At 36.0% G+C, this 26,538-nt stretch overlaps 2 protein-coding genes across 2 annotated transcripts; both read right to left on the bottom strand.

The window, feature by feature from the left end:
• Positions 1–2,223: 2,223 nt before the first annotated feature.
• Positions 2,224–3,173, bottom strand: LOC108994012 (auxin-responsive protein SAUR76-like). Its single transcript, XM_035687748.1, has one exon. It carries the CDS (start codon positions 2,866–2,868, stop codon positions 2,491–2,493), a length of 378 nt encoding a protein of 125 aa, XP_035543641.1. The 5' UTR covers positions 2,869–3,173; the 3' UTR covers positions 2,224–2,490.
• Positions 3,174–16,398: 13,225 nt separating this feature from the next.
• On the bottom strand, positions 16,399–26,173 carry LOC108979524 (AP-2 complex subunit mu-like). Its single transcript, XM_035687771.1, has 13 exons — positions 25,748–26,173; positions 24,093–24,270; positions 23,300–23,390; positions 22,504–22,598; positions 22,244–22,333; positions 22,121–22,169; positions 21,906–22,044; positions 20,328–20,444; positions 19,244–19,334; positions 19,018–19,160; positions 17,940–18,054; positions 16,783–16,827; positions 16,399–16,694 (listed from the first exon to the last, which is right to left on the bottom strand). Exons 1-13 carry the CDS (start codon positions 25,828–25,830, stop codon positions 16,614–16,616), a joined length of 1,317 nt encoding a protein of 438 aa, XP_035543664.1. The 5' UTR covers positions 25,831–26,173; the 3' UTR covers positions 16,399–16,613.
• Between the last annotated feature and the right edge of the window lie 365 nt (positions 26,174–26,538).

The raw sequence follows: 26,538 nt of genomic DNA, 5'->3' as shown, positions 1-26,538 counted from the left end.
TGGTGGTTCCCGATCGGTCGCATGTTGTAGGTTGTCGTATTCCTAGTTTGGTGGGTCCAATACCTTCACTAATTGCTAGTTTTGGCAAGTTCCCACTTCTGCTCTTGTTAGCCAGGCCCACTCCCCGATGTTCGCTGGGAGCAACTATGCTTCTGCTGAACTTCCGGTGAATTAACTCATGATTTCGTCGCCAAGTTCTAGGGCATCTCCTGATGCACCCCCACCAGTGGGTCCTATCGAACGGACGAACCATCCTTCACCTAGCACAATTCCTAAAATATCCGGTCCTTGGTCAAAGGTCTTTGGTCCCTCCCTAGCTCAACCTTTTCCGTCTACCTAGCAGGCAGGTGGATCTTTTGATCCTTAAGTCGCCCTAATTGCTTGAGAACTTGAGCATTTTTTTTTTCTCTAGTGCGTAACCTCATTATGGGTTTGTGTGATTTCTTCTTCATGTGTTGTTAACTAATCCAGGTTGTTCGTTGTAGGGTTTATTCACCTTGGCCCAATGAGTTGACCATCGCCAACCTGGTTTAAAGGAGCAAATCCAATCCCCTCGTTCATTTATGGAGGGAGCCCAACAAGCCATATTTGAGGCGGTGGAGGAGAAGAAACAATGGGAGGCTGCGTACTCCCAATTGGATGCTCACTCGCACGTTCAGGAGGCAAAGATCGTCGTGCTAAAGGTCGAGATATCTAGACTCCAGCGCACCTTGGCCCCAGATAAGTCTTCTTTGGAGAGAGTACAAAATGACTTGGGTTAGGCTCTATAGCATGAATGGGAGGAAGGCTGGGCAGCAATGCTTTTGGAAGACGTGCTTGAGGTGTAAAGTACAACCAGCCCAATTAGATCAAGTGTTCAATTCTCTCTCTCTCTATCAGTTTTTATTTACTCTCTCTCTCCAACAATTTTCTATGCATCCAATAAGTTGGTAGATTTCATTCATGGCATGGTTTTATTGTTTTCCAAGTACGTAGCTGTTAAAGTTTGTGACATGATGAACATAGATGAAATTATTGATACAAGATGAGATCGATTGTGGTGCTCAATTGAACATCCCAACAACTTGAAAGCATACTTCTTTAATTAGTTCCATGTGCATGCCTTATGCCTATTTCAATATTGAGGGTATGACTACATCTATTAATTAATGGACTTTGCTTAGGGAAAAAATTATAAAAAAAAAAAAACAGAAAGACACATTGGTTTTTAGCCAACAGTGATTTGGATGCCGCCATAAAGATTAAACAAAAAGAAATTGACCTGTCACCTTTACAACGACAAAAAAACAGAACTTAAAGTTTAAAAGGCTTCCACCCTTGTTCTGGATGTGTCCCCCAGATGGATCTTGTCTGCTGTTGGATCGGTCCTAAATGCCCATCAATGTGCGTTGGATGCATTTGGGCTAATGTTTAGCATAGCAGATAATTAAACCAATATAAATACTCTAGCTATAAAAATAATATAGAGAAGTAATCTCATAAATTGATTTATTAAATTATAAGATCATTTTTATTATAAAATAGATTTGACAAATCACATAAAGTCACGTTAATTTGTAAGATTACTTTTATATAATCATTTTGTAGCTCTAGCACTTCTCTTAAACTAAAGGTTATAACAGGTCAAGAAAGATATTGATACATTTTATTGTAATTCAAAAATCAATTATGTGCAGTTTATAGATAGGGATAATGATATTCTTACACATACTTTACTACTACTTTACTATTTAGTTATTTTTTTGTTCTTTTTGCTATTTGAATATGGATTAAAAATATTAGAACATGATCCTTTTTTCATAATCTAAAAGAAAATAAATTCAATCAATTAACGTAATCATGTAATTTAATTAAAAATAAATTTAATTTTATAAAAAATGACTCAAAGGGCAAAAGATGGCAATTTTTATAAAATTAAATTTATTTTTAATTTGATTATATTATTACAGATTGATTTTTTTTTTTTAGATTATGAAGTAGGTTATATTTTGAGATTTTTAATTAAAATTTAAAGAGCAAAAAAAAAAAAAAGCTTAGTAAAACAATAAGAAAAATTCTAAACATAAGCCCCACACCATGCACACTCACTTAAAAATATGTGATTTTATTTTTTTATCCTCATATTTCATATTTCATAAGAAAAATTCTAAACATGTGTAGAGTGTGAGGCTTCTGTGTAGCACAACTCAAACAATAATAATAAAAGAGGTGTAATGTATCATTATCCAACAGATACTGTCTATCTATCTCTACTTGCATTATTTGGATCAGAAAATTGTAAAGCTATGTTAAAAGGTAAAAGAAACGCAGGAACGGTGGAAAAGTACTGAAAAATCAAAGGAATATATATAAGAGATGAGAGGGTATTCATAGATATTTATGGATATCTGGAGTTATTTGGGATGGCATAATAAACTAAAGTACTGTTCCTTTACACGGGTTGATCACCAACAACTCAAAACAGTAGAGTTGCCCTGATCGATCGGATCTCTAAGAATCTTGAGCGTAGAAGTCGATTATCTCCTTGAGGTTCAGCTGAAACAGAGAAGAACAATCGTTCCGCATCAACCAAAGCATGTGCTCAAACAAGATGGCGTCCACATCCACAAAAATCACCCCTTTCTTGCTGCTTTCCCCATCGAAACTCTCCTCCTGATCATCCTTCTTCATCATCTCGATCAATACCCGAAATGGGTTTTCCTCTAACACGAACGAATCCACCAAGAACTCCCTCTTCTCCTTGCCAACCACTACGGTCACAAGCCGGCCGGAGTCGGCGAAACCATCTTGGGTCAATGGCCGGTAGCCCAACCGGGTGCCCGAGTAGCATTGCCTCAATATAGTCACAGGCAAGACCAAGCAATCCATTAGAAAACACTACCTGCGAAGACTGTATACAGAACACCGACGGAAAAAGGTCATGAACGAGTCTAAGAATATGTGGGTGAGAGTCAGAGATTATATAATAAGAGATGCGTATAGTTAGTGGGGGGGCTTTATACGGTTGTTTGGAAATAGTGAAAAGTAAGGAATTAACGAGAAAGAGATGATAGAAAGGTTGGAGTTGAATAGGCCAAAAGCAACGGCTAGAGAGAGGAAACAAAAAAAAGGGTATGTTTGATGAAGATGCTATGCAGGAGAAGAAGCCGTTGGGAGGGAGGAAAGGATGTCTGCCGAAGGTGTTGGGATTTGGAATATGACTTGCCGACTTACGCAGCATATAATATAAAAAAAAAAGAAAGATAACAAGTGTAATTTAATTTAAAACATAAATTTTAAAATTTAAATTTTATAAATTAAATCTTATTATTACATACTTACTTAATAATAAAATAACTCCATGATAGAATAACTCGAAAAGAAAATTAATTTACAATTCAGATCATGACTTAATTAAAATCATTTTTGTAGAATTGACTAATTCTTATAAATATTTAGTTTAAACAGAAATTTTATACAAAAATATTTATAAATTTGTTAGATTTAATTTAATTTATTGATCTATAATAAAAAAAAAAAAACTTTAGAATCTGACAAATCTTATGCTAATCTATAATCACTTGAGAAGAGAAACAAGCATTGACGAGTACGCGTGTGTATGCAACGTGGAAGGTGTTGTCAGGGTGGATATGGTCTGGATCGACTTCAATGTGCTATTCGAGCCACTTCAACGCGTCGGTGCAGTGTGCACCGTACATTCCATTGGGAGAGGTTAACATCAAAGACAGACCAAAGCGCGTTAGGCGACGATGGAAACTATGAACTATTACTATTAGGTGGAAAAACATAAAAGAGAAAATATAGGTTAAGCTTTGTTGGGTTTAACTATTTCAATATCTTTTTTAACGCGTTCAAGATGTTGCTTATTCAAGATATTGTTTTCACTATGTTAGGCTCGTTTTCAAATTAAAATCGTCCCATCTCATCATTAAAAAAATTTTAAAAATTTTTATATAAAATATAATAAATAATTTAATTTTTTAAAATTTTAAAATAATAATAATATTAAAAAATAATATTTTATTTAAATTTTTTTACGCACCAAAAAGAAAATTATTTAACATCAAATAATTAAAAATAATTTGTTTTTTTTTATTCATTAAAACAACTAGGTTATTTAAGAATGGAAAATTAATATCTTTTTTAGTGATAAATCGTTTATTGCTAGTTTGAGGAAAAATATATTTTTAACTTCTTAAAACATTTATAGTCAAGATTTGAGTTGGAGGGATATTTAATTAAGATTTTATTAAAGATGTAGACTAGATTTTTAGGTTTTATAGAAAAGATTCTCTATGTATATTTTTATTAGATGTTTTTGGACTTTTCTAGATATTTTATTTTGAACTTTTGTAGAATAAATCATTTTTTAAAACATCTTTTAGGAATAAGGGAGAGATAAATTTCTGGAGAATAATTCTTATAGAAATATGAGACTGTGTTTTAGACTCTTTCTTACATTTTAAGGATATTCTCTTTGTTTGGGGGAGATTTTTATTTTTATTTTTATTTTTACTTTTTTTTAGGAAGTAAGCAGTTTAAATATTTTTTGGTAGGAGTAAAGTGGGAAGACCCCGGCCATTGCCTCCGTAAGTGGAGATATCTTCATGTTTGGATGTTTAGAATATATCAGAATTTTGTGAATAGCATCAAATAGTTTGAGTGAATATATTTTACTAAAATTTGAAAAATGAGATATAAGAATTTTAATAAGAATATATTTTAAAATAATTATTGTATTGAAGTTTGTGAAAATGAATAGATAAAGTTAAAAAGTAGTTTGAATATATATTTTTAATATTATTTTTACTTTTAAGGTTTTAAAAATTATATTGATTTTTGTGTATAAGTATTTATTAGGTAATGATTAAATAAACATTTTGAAAATTTGAAATTAAAAAAATATTTTATATTTCAATGATATTTGAGAATGAAGTTATGAGAAGTTTTGGAGTTAATTTTAAGAATTTTAAGATACTTTCATGTTTAATGGAGATATTCCAAATATCACTATTCATTGATTTCTTTAATTCACTAAAAAATAATTAATCCTTTGTTAAAATTTGACCATCAAAATTATACCACACAAGAGTGTAATTTCATCTATCTTAATATCTAAAATTAATATATATATATATATATATACTCTATTATAATAATTGGTTATCAAAAGTAGGGGTGTAACCGGTCCGGTCCGGTCCGGTTTTGGATAAAATCTAGGACCGAATCGATATGTACCGGTTTTATATTTTTCAAAACCGATTACGCACCGGTTATCCTCCTAAACCGGTACTTCCGGTTTTACCGGTTTCCGGTCCGGTCCGGTCCGATTTTCTGATTTTTTAAAAATATAAATTTCACAATTTGTCATTAAAAATTTGTTTATAAAAAAAAAAATTTGATTTAAAAAAAACTGTTTTATACTTTTATTAATATATTAGATTATATAATAGTATTAATATTAAACTATTGGTATAGTTATAAGTTATATATTAGTATTAGTTATAAACTTTTAGTGATTTAGTATTAACATTTTATATAATAATTTATAAATTATAATAAGAAATTATTTCATATATGAATATATATGTTATATATAAAATTTCACATAAAAATTTATAATTATACATTATATATAAAACTTATATATATTAATATTTAATATATATAAAATATTTTGTATAAAACTTATATATAAAAATATTATTTTTTATATTTTTTAATCAACGGGTCCGGTCCGGTCCAAAAAATTCCGGAACCGGAACCGGCCGGTTTTTACGTTTTAAAAACCGGTTCCGGACCGGACCGGTTCAAAACCGGTAAAACCGGTCCGGTTCGGTCCGGTCCGGTCCGGTTTTCCGGTTTTCCGGTTTGAGTTTACACCCCTAATCAAAAGTCTCTTAAAACGCTTGATCATTCGACATGTAACTCTCTTGTAAAATTTAATGAATTGTTTTACCAAAAGGTATTTAAAATTATTGATAATTTGACGTGTAGCTCATTTTTATAATTTAATGAAGGATTATGTTTTACCAAAAGACCCTTAATAGCCTTGCGGCACAAATGAATTCACTTTTTCTTTCAAGTCCTTTTTATTCTGACAGTGTACTCATTTTCCTTTATTCTTATTTCACTTTTTTAAATAAAAAATTAATAATATTTTATTATTATATAGAGAGTAAATAGATAATCCAATATAGATGCAAACTAATGCTCATACTTTGCTAAAATTTAGATTTTTTTTAATTTTAATTTTTATCTTTATTTAATCTTGCATTTTCTTTTTACAGACAAATAAGTTATTGACTTTTTTATTTTTTTATTTATTTAAATCATTATGTTAGGTGCATCCGAGACCGTTCCGTATTATATGTATATGTATATATATATATATATATATATATATATATATATGATTTGCTGAATAAGTGATGTATATGTGTAATTGAAGAGTGTGTGACATTTAAAGTGTCAAAACGAATCCTTAATCGACAAATTGAAGGAATAAAGTTTAATATATTGTACCGCCAATGCATATGATTGTTGGTTCGAGAATTTATTAAAATTTTGAATCCAATTTGGCTGGTTTCGTGGGGCCGTCTATTTAGGTTGAAGACATATTAATGGTAGTTACAATTGCATCATTAATATTAAGTGAGGTAGAAGTAGAACCACCATAATGTTAATGTACGGTGTTTGTGTTTGTCTTAATTCCGTTAACGATTTTATTTTATTTTATTATTATATTTTTTTTAAATATTTACACAAAATATAACAAATAATTTAATTTTTTCAAATCTCAAAATAATAATAATATTAAAAAATAATATTTTATTCAACTTTTAATTTTTTTCTAAAACTATCTAACTTCATCTCATTATTCAAATTTCCCTTGAAATCTACGTCTTAATTGATTACTTGAGGTAGGCAGTCCAGCATCACGCTATTGTCCGTAGCTCCTAATTTCGTCATTATGTTAAAAAGTAGGATCGTTTGAGCGTCCATGTGGCATTCGCTGCAGATTTCCAGCCCTCGATTGGCATTCACAAGATTTTTGTCTTTCTAATTGGAACTTCGCAACACCATTTGCATTATATTTTAAACACATACAGACAAGACAGCTATACCTCAAATGATTTTTGGGGAAACAGGAGTAGAAATTATGAGTTCAGGTAAGTTCTTTCTTTTAAAACTCCGTTGGTACCTTTCAAAAATAAACAAAACATACATACACCTCATCATCCATCTCTAATCAAAATTTCATCTTCATCTGAAAAATCAAGATCACATTAGTTTGAGTATCATCAAGACCAAACCTACAGTGGTGTCTTGGGTATGAGAACTAGTGACCCACAACACTGCAAGAGTTAGCACCAGAGACCAACTGCAATAGCAGCGCGGCTCCACCATGCTTCCAGATCGACCAATCAATCGACCACAACATCAACATGGATCCAAAAAGGTCAATAGATGGACCACGGTCCCGTTGTGTGTCCAAATCCATTGGGATAGACCACACTACCATCATTCGTCTAGATCGGCACAGGGATGGACCAAAGCACCATCGTGTATCCATATCGATCGGATCAATTTGTCGGGGTGACGAGCATTATGCTTCATCTAGGGTGATCATCGAGTTGACGAGCATTTTACCTTCCGCAATACTCACTTAGGTGGCAAACACTTTTGCTCTCCATAGTACTCGTCTGAGTGGCGAGCTTTATGCTCCTCATGGTGATCGCCAAGGTGACGAGCACTTACTTCCCATGGTGCTCGCTGGGATGACACTAATGGTTGTCCTTTTGTTATTTTGATTTTTTTTATAATAAGGTTTCTTATTATAAAAATTAATTTGGTTAAAAAACTTTTGATATTTTGTTAAAAGATTCTGAAGGACATGTGGCAGTTTGTGATTGGGCCGCATGTTTTTCGTTAATGTTGATGAACAGAAAAGTTGATGGATGGACCGTCTATAATTAATTGAAACCACAAGGTGTTATTTCTAAAAGAATCACAAAGAACCAATCCAAAGTCAGGTATAACACAAAGGGTGTGTGACCAAATAATTTACCTTACATTTGTCATCTCAACATATCAAAAAGAATGCATTGTACCATTAAAATACCAAAGATACACCCTCCAACGAAATTTGATTATTAAGATTGTGCCATACCACCTATTTCACATCAATACTATTGACCAAAATTGGACAATGATACCATTTGCTAGGTTTTAGAAGTTGGAGATTGTAATGTGTCGATGTTTGTAGTTTGTGATGTAGAACAATGGAAGTTGAAATGTGCAAAGTGTATTTTTCTATCAAAATAAAGCATCTTGCATAAGACGCCTAAATTTAGAAAGGACGACCAAGTGCAAAAACAAAACATAAATTAAGGGAAAATAATAAAAAATAATAATTTCTCAAGCCGCAACCATTTTATCACCTACACCTTTGATATAAAAATCAAAAGACATAAAAATAAAAATAATTTCTTATTAAAAATGAATACAATTTAAAAAACATGAAAATTAAAAATAGCAATTCAACAATTAAAACTATAAAAAAAATGAATGAATGGATACGAAAGGAATAAAAGGGATCTCATCAAAATGAGGGATCTCATCAAAAGGGAAGACAGAAGAGGACGAGGAGGGGACATAAAGCAAGGTGTGTCACAATCTCCTATATTTTTCCTATATTTATCTCATATTCACTGCTATGGATGTACGTACGAATGTCGTAAAGTTGCACCATACTACTGTCGGGAGCTCCAATCCATGCTGATCGAGGCCCATATTGCCATTGGAGGCCGGAAATGATTCTTTGTTCCGTTCTGGCCCATTGTGCTATTTTTTGGCATCAACATTTAGTGCCGTATGTGGGATCCGAATAATTTTCTACACTAGAAGTGTGAGAATGATGATTTCTTGGCTTACAAAATCATCTCAGATGGAGCAAATGAATTTTTTTGAGATCAGTATTCCCAACTTTTCTACTTTTATTTTATCGACAAAGCTATTGCAAAAAATTGGACGAGTAAACCTTTCATCCTCATGTGGTCAAGGGCAACATAAATGTGCACAGTGTACAAAGCACATGGCCCCAGCTTCTAGCGCTCGGGAAGAAAGTTTCTTGGCCATAAAATCGTGCATGCATAGTGCACTGTGCGTGGGGGGCATGCACTCACTGTGCATGGCATGCACAATGCCATGCCCCCCAAGAGGCCCACGATAGCTAGCCATGGGCCTGGCGTGGCTTTTGGCGGTACAGTTGGTGACTGTTGACGGTTTCTATTATGGACGTGTTGACGGTCAGAAATTCTATCACTAGTGGGGTGTTCCATGGCCACAGCCCATTCCGTAGCCATAGCTAAGCCAGCCTTCTTGGCCACAAGCACGCAAGCATCCACCTATCTCGGCCATATGCACGCGGGCATCCACCTATCTCAGCCATGCATGCAATTAAGCATGCATCTTGGCCTGAGCTTAGAACTTCTCAGCCACCACTCTATTCAGCCAGAGTGCGTTACTCGGCCACAGGTCCTTTGACAACTACATCACCCAGCCACGGAGAGTCCCTCGACCATGCAGGTTCCCCAGCCATGTAGCTCCTCAGCAACAGAGTTGCTTGGACAGGAGTTCTACAACCAGAAACTCCACGGGCACGGGTTGCTCGACCACCCCCGGACAAATGTCAAAGCTTCACTGCCAAAGCTAACTCTACCGTAGTTGCCCGACTTGAGCATTGCTTGGTTAGGGCTCACTCGGCCAGAGTTGCTTGGTCGTAGTTGCTCGGCCATAGCTCCCTCACCCATGGCGAGCAACCATCCCAGCGTGAGCAAGGCCATGCACAAGGACCACTTGCTCAATCTAAACCACCAACTCTTTTCCAGCATAACTCGGTCAATGTGTGCAACTCCTCTACCTCTACTTCGACACACAATTACTTGGCCTCACCTCCTCTACCACTTGGAGTCACTTGGCCAAACTTGCTTGGACTTAGGGTCACTTAGCCTTACTTGCTCTGACTCGGAGTCACTCAGCCTCAATGGTAAGTACAACCATCAACTTCCTCGGAAACAACTCTCGGCCTTTGTAGTTCTTCGACCACACAACCCTACAGCAACAGAGCTCAAACATGAAGTCCCTCAACCGCTGTCAAAACTATATGCCGCATGAAGTTACGTAGCCAAAGAGAGATGCCGCGATGATCACACGTTGCATGTCCCATGCAACAGCCAACCCATGGGATCAAAGCCGCACAATATGCGCTGATTGAAGTTATTTGGTGCTCCACAGATTTTCAAAAAATATTTGCACACTTTAGACAATGCATCAACCATTGGGAGCCGTGGTTAAAAAAAAAGAAGAGGAAAAAAGAAGAGGAAAAATCAGCAGTGGACAAACTTAGACAAGTGAAAATCAAGAACAACTGCCTCATCACCCTGGTGTCAGCACACCCTGTGGGCATACCTTGTAGGAACTCACCCACGCAACGCGGGGTACCAAATACAAAACACTGCTTGGTATCGCGAGTACCCCAGAACTTCATCATTGCCAAAGCCTGGCTGCCCAATGGCCACGCCAGCACACCTCAAACCTTCGTCACACTCTAGCAAAGCAATTCAAGTTGCAAATCTTGCATTTTTTATTTGGATTATTTACGCTAACCGGTTTGGTTTTTCTTAGCATGGTCAAGCATCTCTGTCAAAACAAAAGAAAGGTCACACATCCTCGAGTGTCAACAAGCAAGTCCATTCATTTGACTGCCCGACCCCCCTCATGGCGAAATCACGACTGGTCCAGCCATTCGACTGCCCGACCTTATTAATATCCTGTTGAAAGTCAACAGGCGGGTTCAGACATTCAACTGCCTGACCTCCCTCACAGTGAAATCATGGTGAGTCCAGCCTTTCGACTGCTCGACCTTATTCATTTCTTATTTAGAGTCAACAGGCAAGTCGTAACACCTCACTCTCATGGTTAATAATAAAGTCACTTTTAAAGATTCTTGGGAGCCAGCGTGCTACTACTGAATCTTGACTTAAATTTTTTTTTTTTTATTTTAAAGAAAGTGCCAAGTACAAATATTCATTATAATAAATAGTTATTTTATATTAAAATACTAAAATCATAAATAAGAGTGTGCATAAGCATTTATTAAAATTTTTGAAAATCTATGCCATAAAAATCATAACTTAAAAATTCTTGTACATGATCTAGGCCACTGTCACGCCTCTTTAGACTAAGTCTTGTCTTGCAGTTCTATCGTCATAATTATCCTGGCCTACATTGTGGAAAAACAGAAAAATAAACTAAAATGAGTCGATGACTCAATGAGAAACCCATTATAACGTAAATATATTAAACATAAGATTTTTCATAAAATATTTCATTCTGAGAACTTAAAATCATAATTGATCATGCTTATGCTTATGCTATGCAAAATTGTACACTAACTTCTCCTACTACAACAAAAGAAGCTGATTGTGCAGTACTCTAGAGTACTACGGTGGACCATGCTTGAGTCTGTGGCTTGCATGTCGACCATGAAACTGCATTGGTACCATGCATCTGAATGGCCATCTGATTAATGGTTATGAGCTTATCTTACACTTAATCTTATGAAAGTTTACGTGTCTTATGCAACGTGAGATGCATGAGATGCATAATACATACATAACTATAATATGCAGAATGAAATATGATGAATAACGTGCTTGCAAATATCATGATATGCGCGGTATGTAAACACTGGCTTCAAAATAATTGGCTTTAATAATAATATATATAACTAGCTACCGTATGCTAATCCTAATTTATGATCAAACTACTTATCTTGTAGTGTTGCTTCCTAAAATTTTTTACACAAAATTGATCACGGTGCTGACTGGGAGGTTTATGGGTTTTTTTCCCAAATAACACCCAGAAGGGAGATATTTATAGAGAGATTTAGGAGAAGGTGAAAACCAATTTGAGTTGGACTCAGTTAAAAAGTTTTAACGTGAATATGACTTGTAGAGTTGTATCCCTGTGAGAATAAGATGCCGACGATTTCGAGCTCAAGTGGGACTCGATCACAATCATTTAAGAAGAGAGTTTGAATTTAAAAACATGATCTAGTAGTTCATTCAATGTGAGATTGATAGTGATTGAGACTGTGTAGGGGACTTCAATCTATGATGATTTGAAATTGAAATAAATCTCTAATGGCCAATCTTTGAATTCTAAAAGAAGTCTAACTTGTTTAATAAATGATAAATTAGATTTAACCTAATTGTTTGGCTTAATTAAAACTCCAAATCAACCTTAATAATTTATCACCCGTGTGTATATCCAATATGGCTCATTAAATATAATTTAGGCCCAATAAAAATTTTAAATATCTCAACTTTAAAATTATTGGGCCAAGTCGTTACACAGGTCTAGTCATTCGACTGCCCGACCTCCCTCACGGCGAAATCACAACGGGTTCAGCCTTTCAACTGCCTAGCCTTATTCATTTCTCGTTGAGAGTCAACAAGTAGGTCCAGCCATTCGACTGCCTGAACTCCCTTACAGCCGGTCCAGCTTTTAGATTGCCCGACCTCCCTCCTCTAGACAATAATACCGACACAATGTTTTCTCCAAGAAACACCGAGTGTTTACACTCATGCCATAACTTCTGCCAGCAGGTTACCTCTGGGAAAAAGCCATCAGGAACGAATTGACGAACTCGGCAACTACATAAGGGGGATCCAGAGGGTCGACGAGTTCCCTGAACACTAGTGTGAGTTACTACAAACAAACTCTAGCATCAATACTAAAATGGAAACGTCAACAACAATTCAAATCAAGGGGCGAAAACCTGTTAACGCCATAAAAAACAAAAACGTCAGAAGGATAGGCACTCTTTGCTAACGATAAAGTTCATACAAACGAGCTCAAAGCCAACTCATACCTCGTCAAGAGTCAATAGGCGGGTCCAACCACTCGACTGCTCGACCTCCCTCGTGACGAGTCAACAGGCAGGTCCATCAACTCAGCTTCAGCTTCTTCAACTTGACGACAAGAGCTCAAAGAGAATATCTCTACTCGAAAATAGATCTTCAACTTCCATTGTATAGTGAGGATGAGAGAACATGAGAGACTGTAAATCTATCATATTATAGTGGATTTTCCCTCCAAACGACTCATGGGTGTGGGCCCAGTGTCAAACCACGTAAATATGTGTCTCCATCTCTTTCATTTTTCCTGCATTTATCTCTTATTCATTGCTATGGATGTACTAGGGATGTCATGCACCCGCAGCTGCATCAGACTGCAGGTGGGGACTCCAAATCACACCAATCGAGACATGTATGTCCATCGTGGGTCGAGAATGACTTTTTCTCTCCTTCCGGCCCGTTTTACTATTTTTCAGTATTAACAAACTGAATGGGATAAAATATCACAAGCCTAATACGATCTACCAAGTCTAGCCCCAAGAAGGAATCTCATCAAAAGGGAAGAGAGAAGAGGACAATGAGGGGATAAAGGCTTGCAAAAATAAGGTGTGTCAGGGGGAACGTGGGATGTGATATAAAGAGAGGGAAGGAAGGGACATAAAGCAAGGATGGGCAAAGGATAAAAAGGGGGTCAGACCAAACAAGGGGGAGACGGCTTCAACTTAAGCTTCTTCAACCTGACGACGAGAGCTCTAGATAGAAGATCTCCACCAGAAAATAGATCTTCAACTTCTATTGTACAACAAGGATGAGATGCCATGAGAGACTGTAAATCTTTCATTTTTATAGTGGATTTTCCCTCCAAACAACCCTTGGACATAAGTCTAGTGTCGAACCACATAAATCTGTATGTTATCATCTCTTTTATTTTTCCTACATTTATCTCTTATTCACTACTATGGATGTATGCACGGATATCATATAGCTGCACTGGACTACCGTCGAAGGCTCCAAACCACACCGATCGAGGCTCGCATCGCCCTTGTGGGTCGAGAAATACTATTTCTCTCCTCCAGCCCATTCTGCTATTTTTCGGCAGCAACAGGATAGTTTGAGAAAAGTCATAATGGTTGAAAGCATAAAAATTGAAATTTGGAAATTTTAATTAATTTTTTTAAAAACATTATATTTTATAAAAAAATTATTATATATCTTAATTTATTAGGGATTTTATATTTGTATTAGAGTTTTAAAGAATAATTGTCATTTTATGGGAAAGTGGGATGTTTTGTAATTTTGATAATTTAGTGAGATTGCCAAATTGATAGTGTGAGAGATCATTACAAATTGCCAAATTGGGATGTAGTGGGAAGGAACTTTTTATTTTACACTTGGGAGATGATTACAATTGTACCTGCTTTCACATTTTCCATTGACTTCTTTCTTGGGTAAGTTTTAGGTCCTTATGCATCACTTCATTCTTAAACTTAATTTAGATAAAAAAAAAATTTTATTCATCATCCTTATACCACACACGAGGGCTAGGCTCCGACTCCGATGGAGTCGGAGTTGTCATTTCCGACCTCCGACTCCGACAAGAGTCGGAGCCCAATTGTTACTCTGATTCCAACTCCGAACTGGAGTCGGAGTCCGACTCTGATCGGAGCTCCAACTCTGATCGGAGCTCCGACTGCAAATCGGAGCTCCGAATTCCGTTCGGAGTCGGACCGTTTATTTCTCTGCATTTCTAACAGAGAGGTTCACTCGATGTGCGCTCAACGTGGCGCTCGAGCGGAATCCATACAGAAAGATTCGCTCGTATTGCGCTCGACTCAGCGCTCGAGCAGAACTCATCCAGAGAGGTTCGCTCGACGTGCGCTCGACGTGACGCTCGAGCATAACTCTTCCAGAGAGGTTTGCTCGATTTGCACTCGACTCAGTGCTCGAGCAGAACTCTTCCAGAGAGATTCGCTCGAAGTGTGCTCGACATGGCGCTCGAGCAGAACTCTTCTAGAGAGATTCGCTCGACTTGCGCTCGACGGAGCTCCGGAGCTCCTATTCCAACTCCGACTCCAACTATCTATTTGGAGCTACTCCGAATTCCGACGACTCCGACTCCGTCGGAGTCGAAGTTGGAGCGGAAGTCAGGCGAAGTCGAAATTTTTGGAATTTCGCACACCCCTACCACACACTATGTATGATTTTTTTATTTTTTATTTTCTTACCAAATATATAGTATATGGATGATGAATAGAATAACTTAATTATTTTAGTAGGAATAAAAAAAAATACACAGGACTGTTTATCTAAGTCGGATTTTTTTCCAACCCAGTTTGAAACCCGGAAAATCGAATTTCGGTTCTAAGTTCTGGCCCAGAACAAATCTAGGCTGGAACCCAGGTTGCAAAATTCGGATACACCCAATCCGGATACTGGATTTTAAAACCTGAAAGCCAAGTTTACAACCTGGTATCAATTTTTTTTTTTTTTTTCCGTTATAATCACAATATTATGACATGTGGCCAAAGACTTCTGAAACTGTTAAATTTTTAATGTATTTTTCAGTACTAGCTTTGGATGAAACGATTTGGGCCCCAAGTGTGAAGTATAACCAGCATTTGAAGTTGCTGGGAAGGAACATGCACAGATGTGGTCGTTGCCGCGTGGCTTAGGCTCCATTAGTAAGATAATAAAATTGTCACGTAGACTCGTACCGCGCATGCATCACCCATGGTGGGTAAACCAGAGACTGGGTTCTTTTATGTTTAGTCTTTTACTCTTTCAAGGTACTTGTGTTTTTTTTTTTTTTAATCTAAGGTACTTGTGTTTGGTATCAGTCTACGCGCCTTGTTTGACTTTATAGTTCATCTCAATTCATCTCATCACATCATTATAATTTTTTAAAATTTTCACACAAAATAAAATAAACAATTCAATTTTTTTAAATCTCAAAATAAAAATAATATTAAAAAAATATATTCTAATAATATTTTATTTAACTTTTTAACTTTATTTTCAACTCATCTCATCTTATTTTATCTACGAAAACAAACGAGGTAAAATGGCAAATCTAGTACTGAAAAACACATTAAAAATCCAACAGTTTCAGGAAAAAAAGAAAGGTTGAACCCAGGTTCCAGGTTTTCGGCTCGGGTTTGAAACCCGGATTCCGGTACGGATATTTTCAGATGCATGGAATGCAAAATTCATGGGGTATTTTATTGATGGTCAACACAACAAAGGCATAAAAGGCCCTTACAGAAACCGGGATTGTATAAGGCAAAGCTTACTGAATTGCAGCACCAGAAGGATGCCCCATGGCTAAAACAAACTGAGCTTCTTCCCATTCTCCTCCTCCAAAACTCGCAAGCCTAGGCCTTGAACAAATGTATCAATCTGATTTTACTATGTATTCTCTTCGATTATACTTGATGCTTCATTAAGTCTGAAAGAACTACAAGTAACCAGGATAGTCACAATACCATTTAATTCACATACTAACAAAGCCATTTTCTTAGTATATAGTATATGTTACAGGAAAAAATGAGACACTTCATAAAAGAAACACAACTTCATAAAAGAAACACATTATTAAAAAGCCACCAATCAAATACTTCACAACAGGCTGACAATATTTCAATCTCAACCATTTTAAGTCATCAAAAACCTTACATCATTTTCCAGCTTCTAGCACCTAATCTCATAAGAACCGGCCTTGGTAATATATCGGACCCACTCAACAGTGTTGTAGCCATTCTTTTCCCATACCTGCAGAAAATATCAAGTAGAACTATAAATAACGTAAATGCTGCATTTTGTAGACATGTATGACATTCTGACAAACCAGAAAAATTACCTTCAGGAATCGAACACGTAAACCAGATGCTGTGAACATGGGAACCTGCATAAACGATGTTTAAAGCACTCAGTTGTCCACCTTTGCGCAGAGTGCAATGGCATGTGTATCTTCATGTACATGCAGATGATGCTTGACACTTAAAACCCAAAGGATGGAAATGTGTCATATTTGTTGTTAGCCCCCCATACTCTCATTGTCCCATACTTTTTGGCAATATTATAGAACCAAAATGCAATATTGCAGAACACTAGGAAGATTCAAGCTCACTAGAAGTCCAAAGCCCAATACCATATTTCAATCTGGTAATGCAAAATGTACATGTAACATGAGCAATCCCTCTCATGTTAGGTTGACAAATTTTAAATGATGACATAGTATAATAATTTCAAAGCAAGCCCAAAAATGATTAAATATCAGATGTCAAATTCTACATTTCTTCTTTTCTCAACCTCATTACAGATCTCAAGAAAGCCATATACAACTTTAATGTTGCACACCCATTGGCTTCTTTCAAATGCATTTTATGACCCATCTATTAAAAGAGCCCGTCCTCATTATTTTACTTATGATTGTCATATAATATCTTTTTTTTTGATAGGTAAACAAGAATTATTATTTCAATAAAGGCAACAAAGTGCCAGTTACAAATGTCTTTATCCTATCTACGTAGGCGCATTAGAAACTAAGAAATCAGTCATATAATATCTCAGGAAACATATTTTAAGAGTAGTGGAAAAAAGGAGCCCCCACAACTTCCATTTGTCACTGGTGGATTTAAAAAGATAGTAATAATCACAGAAAGACATTCGAAGTTTCATTTAGTAGTTTATAACTAATTGGCTGGTTATTCTCTTTCCTAATCCAATATTCTTCTTGTCAAATGTAGAAAGATTATTCTTCCCATTCTTATGCTTATTTTAACAAGAAAAAATATTTGCAACCGTGAATTGTGCAACCGCCACGTAATCGCTTTGAAAAAAGTAAATAAAATATGAGACCCACATGAAAAAAATTAATTTTTTAATAATGGATCCCACTCTTTTTCAAAGTGATTGCACGGCGTTTACACACTTTATAGTTGTATGTAGAATTACTCTATTTTAACATGGGAATTAAGACAGACAAAAAATTAGAAATGGCAACCGATTAAGCACCTGGAACTCCATCTGGATTGGTGGCCTTGTCCAAGATTTCTTTTCTGCGATTGTTGAAATTAACTCAACTTCTGCACTCATGGTTGGCTCAGTTTGACCAGGAAATTTTCTTATTCTACAAAGTTTCAAAAATATTGAAGTGAGTAACATCAATTGAACTAAAACTAGAGATGAAGCATCCAGACATGGCACATAAATAATGAATGAAAGTGACAAGCTAATTCAACTAATAAAACTGTCGCAGGTACTGAGTAACAGATATTTTCAGTTATAATTTTTTTCCTCCCTTTTTTGGGTTGGGAAGAGGCAGGGCTTAGAGACAGAACCAGAGGGGTCATGCTTCTCTAATATTTTATATTTTTTTTATAAGTAAATATTGTATATATTAATAGTTCTGATTTCACCTCAATCATATTTCTCCCACCCAACGTGGGACTAAGTGGGACATAAAAATCCTCCCACTCAAATGCTCAACATTCTTCTCTGGTACCATGTTGCTCTAAGAACCAAACACCACGTGCTGTTAGTAGGTCAGCTTTAATAGCCTATGTATGGTCTCTCATCTGTCTCACTGAGCTCAACTCAATATATGGTTCCACATTCTTTCTTTCCTTTTTTCTCTGGAGTGCAGTAAGAGTCAGCAGAGAATCATCCTTGCAAAAATTTGCACCTTCCAGTCACCATCCCCTTTTCTGTTCTTTTTTTCTTTCCGTATAAAAACACATTAAAAAGCACCAAGGGTGTGCAAACCAGTTACAAAAAAGGCAATCCTCCCAGAGCTAAAAGTGTCAAATCTTAGGCTTTGGGAAAAAATGTAAAAGGAAAAGAGGTGAAGTACAGTAGGAACAAACAGAAACAGCTAAAAAAGAGTACTTTTTACATTGAAGAAAATATTTAATAATTCCCAGTCTGCATCAGAATTTTTTGGGGGCGCTTCCATGTTTAATATGAGAAGAATGCATGCAGCAATCTTCTACATACAACAGTTTAATAAAATTATACCATGTTGCAAAGCTGAAATATATTAAAAGGAACTGAAACTTTAAACTTTCAGAAGGTATCGGACTAAGACACTCACTTCCAAACCAAGCAATCAATAGCTGCATTGTACTTTGCTCGACCTGATGTCACTTGAAAACTTGTTTTTGCAGTTTGTTTTGGTACAGGAATTTTGATGACCACGCCAAGGGCAAACATTTTTGCACCAAAGACACTCTTTACCTGAATATAAACATATATAAGCTAATGGGGAAACCATTCACAGTTTCAGAGACTGGAAACCTGGACAACTAAAAATTACAAACCTTAACATTTACTTCCATGCGTGTTCTACCAAGTTCCTTAATTGTTGGCAATACTCGGAATGGAAGATTAACACCCTCAGTAATACGATACCTATGGTAGATATAATGACAGAGATAGGCAGTAATTAAAACCCAATAAATGGACCCTCAATAAGGAAATATAAAATAACAAAAACTTGGATAATAGGAGGCTAATCACATAAAAATTGTGAGACACCAAGTTATAGAAGCAGTTGAAAACAAAAATCCTGAATTGTAGAAATATATGAGTCTCGAGTACATTAAAAAGTATCTTAATTCTTCTAATCCTCCACCCCCCCAAAAGGAAAAAAGAAAGGGTATGTCATATCTAAGGGTTATGCAAAAGCCCTTCCAATGTGAAAGCAACAGAACCAGAAAGGTGAAGCAAGATGGATAACTTTAATTTTGAGACAGAACAGCAGATGAGATTAAATTGTAAGCTAGGTGAGGACCAAGAGATGTTTTTGACACATAATATTAAAAAGATCATAAAGCCTAAAATAATGGCAAAAGTGGATCTTTAAGAAAAAGGGCACACATTTGGGAACAGTAGAGAATGAAGTTTGACATGATGTATAGACCCAAATCGCAAATAGCATACTAGTTCGTGCAGCTTATTGGCATTTCATTTCTGATCTCCAAAAGTTAGGGTGCGACTAATGTGATATCACGCTTGATAGCATCAGGTTGTTTTACCATTGACAACGTCATCAGTAAACTTAATGCTATAAAACAAAAAAGAAAGTTGGTAATCTCTCAGGCTACCAGATTCATAGATAGTTGAAATATAATTAAATATTCCATTATTACAACTTACAAGAGATCACTAATAATAAAAAATCAGAATTGCCCACCCTTTTTATTGATTGAAAAAAAAAAAATCTTACATAGAGCAGATAACAGATGACATAAATTGGATAAGCACGTCAGCAAGTTTACAAAAGAGAATTTCAAAGGGGGAAGGGGTGGAGGGAAGTGCATCTAGTTGCATACATTACTGCATATCAAAGATAGTGCACAGATTATATAACATATTGTTAAGTGAGAATATTTTTGAGCTTACTTCATCAATTCAAATTCACCATCTGGTGGCACAAAACTCACAGTCTTCTCTGAGTTAAACCTTGTCAAATTCACACATTGATGGAAAGTAACATCATCGAGCTCTATTGTTTTACCACTGCAAAATATAGCATTGTCAAAGAACCAACAATAAAGTGATCAGACAAAAACTATAAAAATACTGTCCAGAGCAATCCAGCACTGCATAAAAACTAGTAATTTGAAGTATATTTCTGCAAGGCCAAAATGCATGTGCAATAACAGATCAAATGTTTTCCTAAAAGGAAAATGATAAACTTACAATTAGTTTACAACTATTTTACCACTCTACTTAAAATGAAGGGCAGTTATGTAAAATTGAAATTCTTTTTTAAAGAAATGTCACAATTATATTGGCTGTTTTAAAATGAATTGTAAGCTAATTGTAAACTACCAACCATTAAATTAAACCCTCTTAGTTTTATTTTTTTGATAAGTAATCAATAATTATACTGATATAAAATTAAGGCATATCCCGAGTACACACAATGTGTTCATGAGAGATTCCTTAATAGAAAAGAGAAATATACTGAACCAGTCGGTCACTGTCCAACATTTAGGAAATGTTTAATCTTTGGCCCGGTCTCAGGGTGGGGTTTTCCACCCCGAACCGTATCAGACCAACGAAAATATATGATTTTTTATATCTTTTTATATCTTTTTATATAATATATTATACATATTATAATACAATTTTTATGTGATAAATCGTATACTGTAACCAAGTAAATTATTTATTTATTTATTTATTTTGATAAGTGAAAAAAGTATTTATTAACAAGAATGGGCAATAACTGCCAGTTACAAAAAAGTATGCCCTATTTACGAAGGCACGTTAGAAACTAAGAAATCATGAAGTTCCATGCCATTAAAGTCCACAGCAATGGCCCAAGTACAAAGAGTCCTAAAAAAGAAAATTTTTAGCTCCTCCATCGATCTCTCCTTGTCTTCAAACGTCCTCTCATTTTGCTCCTAACCAAGTAAATTATGTAACCGTGCTTTGGGACTTTTTTTTGTTGGGAAAAAAAATAACAAACCGACGCAAATAGGCAAATTGCTTCAAATACCCTTTTTCAGCTCAGTTTTTGTCAACTGGACCTTAACAGCAAATTCGCCCAAAATGAACAAGGCCCAGACTGAATGCCATAAGACCAACTGGACAGATAGAGATTGGTTTGGTCCGGTGAATCGGTCCGGTACAAAAAATGCCTCCAAGACCAATCAGATTGTACCAATTATCATCTCCACCACCCCTAAAAAAAAAAGAAAAACAGAAGAAAAGAGGAGGACAAGGAGCCAATGAGGAAAGGAAGAAACAATGTAATGACAAATCTGATTTTTAATGGCAATCACACATTGTAACTATCGAGATAACAAACGGATGAGGCACAAGTAGAAGTCAAGTCAAGTAAACAAATAAAATTAAGGCAAAATAAAATTTTGTGAAGGGAACAAATAAGTAGATAATATGAGTAATAGAACAATAAAAAGGCATTTTTAGGAAGAATAGGGAAGATTTAGACAGGTGTCATCCAATTACCTTTTGGTAGGACGGGATTTAAGCTGTGACTCTTTCTCAAGGCCAATTTTATCATTTAAGCCCAACTTAAGATCAGGCATTCCAGACAGGAAGCACTTCATAAGAATCTTCCCCGTTACATCACAACGCAGAACACTACCTATATTGAACAAACTGATTATAAGTGACAAAATTAAGAAAGGCCATGCAAAATACCACAAAAAACCACTACCCACCTTTCGAAGACATAAGAAGATTTACACTTTCCACAATATCCAGAAAGACCTGTACAGGATAAATCTTGAAAGAATCCGGCATGGCTTTATTGAATGCAAAAAATAAATGAAAATATTAATCACCTCATTCTTCTTATAAACTAGGCCTTCTCTTCGCCAACCAACAGCACCCGTAACTTGTAAGGTTGCATTGGGAACAGGTTTATCTGTAGGCTTTTTTGAGCATATGGTAGAAAAAAATTATCAAAGCATATTTTTACAAGCATATCAGACATGCAATGTAATGTACCTAAAACATAAAAGTGACTCAAACAAATTCCTAGAAGATTCCTAATAGGCATTGATGGGGGACCAAATCCCGGAATATATAACTAACAACTAACCTTGGATGAGAATGGTGAGCGCACTCCTTCCTGAGTGATGTAAAGCTTTAAAATCTCAGGAGATAGATTTTGTGGGTAACCAAAATCCATAATTTCTGCAATTATAGTGACATTGATCATTAGCAAACTGACAAAATTTTATTTATTCTGATTAACATATGGCCTTTCATCTGCCAAATGATGATTTACAAACATAAGTAAATTCTTTAAAAAGCAATAGAATAGACACACTGTGTATACATGCACAAATCATAGTTGACTAATGCTAGAAAAACAACACACCCACAATCGAGAATGATTAATACAGGATTTAATACCATCCTTCGCAATTAATTATCCAGTAGTTACATCCATCTAAATTTTCCAATGTGTGTATGCAACCAAAATCATATGGAGAAAAATACATAAATATAAAGAAGATGTTATAAACGGGAGAATCATTGTAGCCTGATAATAATTGGTTATTTATCTATACTACCTTTTAAGTGGTATTAAGTTCAATTAATGCCACATATGTTTTCCTAATGAAAAACAAGTTTATGCTGCAAACTAAAACCAAACAGGTTCATAGCAAACCAGTCAGGTCTCAGGTCACACGTATCATTAAAATACCCACCAGGTAAAATGGCTTTGACTGGTTTATGGTCACACCTCATGCAACAGACAAAATGGACTGATCTAAGTTCCATGTGACCAGTTCACCAGCACAAAACATCCAGGTCAATCCGTCCAATAACCATGAGTAACATTACACATATGGAAATAATGGAGTGTCATTGCCTCTCAAGTTACATACCATCTAATAACTCATAAATAAGAACAAAATTATTACGGATCGCATCTTCATCAAAAGCCCCACCAAAATAAGATTTGAAAAGTGAAACAGCCTGCAACAGAGCGAATCATTAGCATAAGCAACCATATATCTTATGAAAATTGGAAATATGTTGAAAACATTATTAACCGCTAGCATAAAGGCTGAAGACCTTAACCATCAGCTAACAACAAAGTGAGCATAACAAGACATATTTCCTGTCTCAGATAGATGATTAGAAATACGAGCATGTCTATAGACATTGGAAGATGAATGCCGCTACATTATTTTTTGGACTATGTTCCCTTCAAGGTGCAGCCTGGTGGTTAAAAGATGGGCTTGGGATGAGCTGTAGACTCAAACATCCTGGATTTGATTTTGCACAAGGAGTTCTCTTGGATTACATGATACACGGTTTTAGCAGGTGGAGTCGTGTATTCAGGTTTACTCCTTAGGCGTGGGTTTTGGTGGGTTCCATGTCATTGAAAAAAAGGATTATGTTACCCCCTCACACCCAATGAGACTTGAACTCATAACCTCACTATCCACCCTATTCAACACACTCGTTTAAATATGACCAGCTTCTTTTAAAGAGTATATATAACTGGCTTTTATCCACACAATAATGCATATATGAGGTACTTCCAGAAGCTGCAAAAAACCTGGCAGAAAACAAATATAAAAAAAACTTACATGTGGGCAACAAAATCTTGAATTACTAATTCCGAAAAAACACCACAACCAAGAATGTTAACAAAAAGAAGAAGCTGACTACCTCAACGACAAACTTGAAAGCACAAGCTACATTAGCATTGCTGCTGACAACGATCACAATGTAGACATTGCTGATTCTCATGTAAAAGAAGGAGCAACCACCAATCTGCCGCACAGGACATGTACCAAGTTCTTTCGTTTGCATTATATGCACCCGGAAAGCATCAACCATATTTCCCCTAACATAACAAAATTAGGGTTGGTATATAGAAAACAAACAATAAAGCCATGAAATAAATTTTAACTTATGGGGCAAGAAATAAATTTTTTTTTTTTTTATGTCGGGGAACCTCTCCAAGGCAGGGCCCTTCAGACCCACCCCTGCAGAGTAAACCCCGGTCCCGGGCCCCGCATCCTCGAAAGTTTCCCTACACGGAACTGGTTAAATCGCTGGCTTTTCAACAGAGGGTGCAGCCCCTAGAGAATGTTTGCACTCAAGGGGATTTGAACCTTGGACCTGGGGGGGAGCATACCCCCAAGCCCAAGGCCTTTACCACTTGAGCCAACCCCTAGGGGTTGGGCAAGAAATAAAATGTTAAAAGGGAATTACTTAGAAAATGACAAACTTAAACAAGATATTTGATTTCACTAATACCCAAATTAAACGGCAAGTGCCAAATTTCTACATGAAGCTTCAATGTCACAACTGGTCAGCATAACAGTTTCAACTAATATAACATCAATTTTCACCAAGGATACATTCTTGTTACAACTAGACAAAATGCAGTTAGTCAATGTACACAGCATAGTTTATACAACTATTTCAAAAAGCAAAACACACAATCAGTTTGTGAGAAAGTTGGAACACAAGGGTACCAATCTGTTACGCATATTTGAAACAAATCCAAAAATTAGACTTTGTAACATTTTCCCATTATTTCTAACAAGAGTTCATGCCTAAACTGATTAAAAACATGAAAGGAAGCAGACCACCTAGGCCAGCAAATCATATGACGCAAACGTGTAATGTGCCATTTCCATAAGCTAGACCTGCTAGAAGAAGACTCTTATCACTACTACTCCACAAGAAAATACTCCAATATTTCTTAAGTTGCTTAGACACAGAGAAGCGGAAAAAGTATATACCAGTGCCTGAACCAAAAAGGCCTTTCCAAATTGCTATCCTCTTCAAAATCCTATGTGAGTAGTTAAACAGACCACAAAAACTAAGGTAATTTTTATTCAAGCCCAGGAAAAAAAAAAAAAAAAAAAAAACCTACTCCAGATCACCAATTCTGGCCGCATGAATTGCAAGATCACAGCGCCTACACAGTTGTATAGTATGCAGAACAAATTACGGACTTTGTCCAAAATCCGATCAATATTTCGTACAATTTGATTTCTTATTTGGGACCTAATGAAAGCACAGCATACCCATTAACCAGATACATTGAAACACCCAAAAACAGAAAGAAGAATTAGGCAATACCCAGATAGTTAAACCCCGAAATAAAGCTAACCCATTGTTCAGAACCTTATTCGAATACAAAACCAACTATCAGCATGAACATATGGTCACATCGAAGCCTCACATTATTGAATTAAAAAAATATTAGAACCCATCAAAGTATACATCCATAGCACCAAGAATTAATGAGAGAGTAGAGAGAGAGAGAGTGTGTGTGTGTGTGTGTGTGTGTGTGTGTGTGTGATTACCCGACGTCGTCGCGGTAGAGGCGGTTGATGAGAACATCCCCTCTGAGGTTCAGGAAGTATATAGCCGAAGCGGCCACCGGCATGTCTGATCCAGTGGATCGCGTCCAAAATCAAGATACAAAACACTAAGATGGACGCTGATGAGGTGAGAGTGGGATCTCAGATCTGCAAAACGGACAGCGTTGGCTGCGAGACTACTGCACCGTAAATGATCGCGCTTTGGGATAGAGAGTCGAGACGACGATGACGATGAAGAACGCAAATATGAAATAACTGTTATTCTTCTTTCCTATTTCGTTTCTTCCAAATGAAAAGTCTCAAGCCGCAGGGCAGCTGAGGTCACTGGTCAGCGTATACCATTGGGTCTTCGTTTGTACAGGCACGTGTGGTTCAAAGGAAAATAAAGCCTTCTATTTTTGTTTTCGACAGAAAATAAGCCTTCTTTTTATTGCGTGTGTATTCTCATATTCTGTGTTTAATTATTTCTTTCATTATTATTGTAAACAGATCATTCATCTTTCAGAGACAGACAGATCTTTGGGGCATTATAGTAAGGTGAATTCCAGAAAGGTCATTTTCTATTCTTTAAAAAGGAGGCTTTGGATGTTTGGATGATGCGTGGAATGACAATCCAAAAGACTGCAATTGACCCTGAATCCTCCCTCCATCTCCAACTCCCCATTTCAATCCTTCGAGCGCCATCCATTTACTTCTCTAAACAAATAAGGATTTGGTGAAGATTTGACTTGCATACAAAAAAATCATTACGGGGGGAGCATCTTTCCCAGAAA

Source organism: Juglans regia, chromosome 2, assembly GCF_001411555.2.
Source record: "Juglans regia cultivar Chandler chromosome 2, Walnut 2.0, whole genome shotgun sequence".
Taxonomy (NCBI): Eukaryota; Viridiplantae; Streptophyta; class Magnoliopsida; order Fagales; family Juglandaceae; genus Juglans; species Juglans regia.
This window is presented reverse-complemented; position numbering and strand designations above follow the sequence as displayed.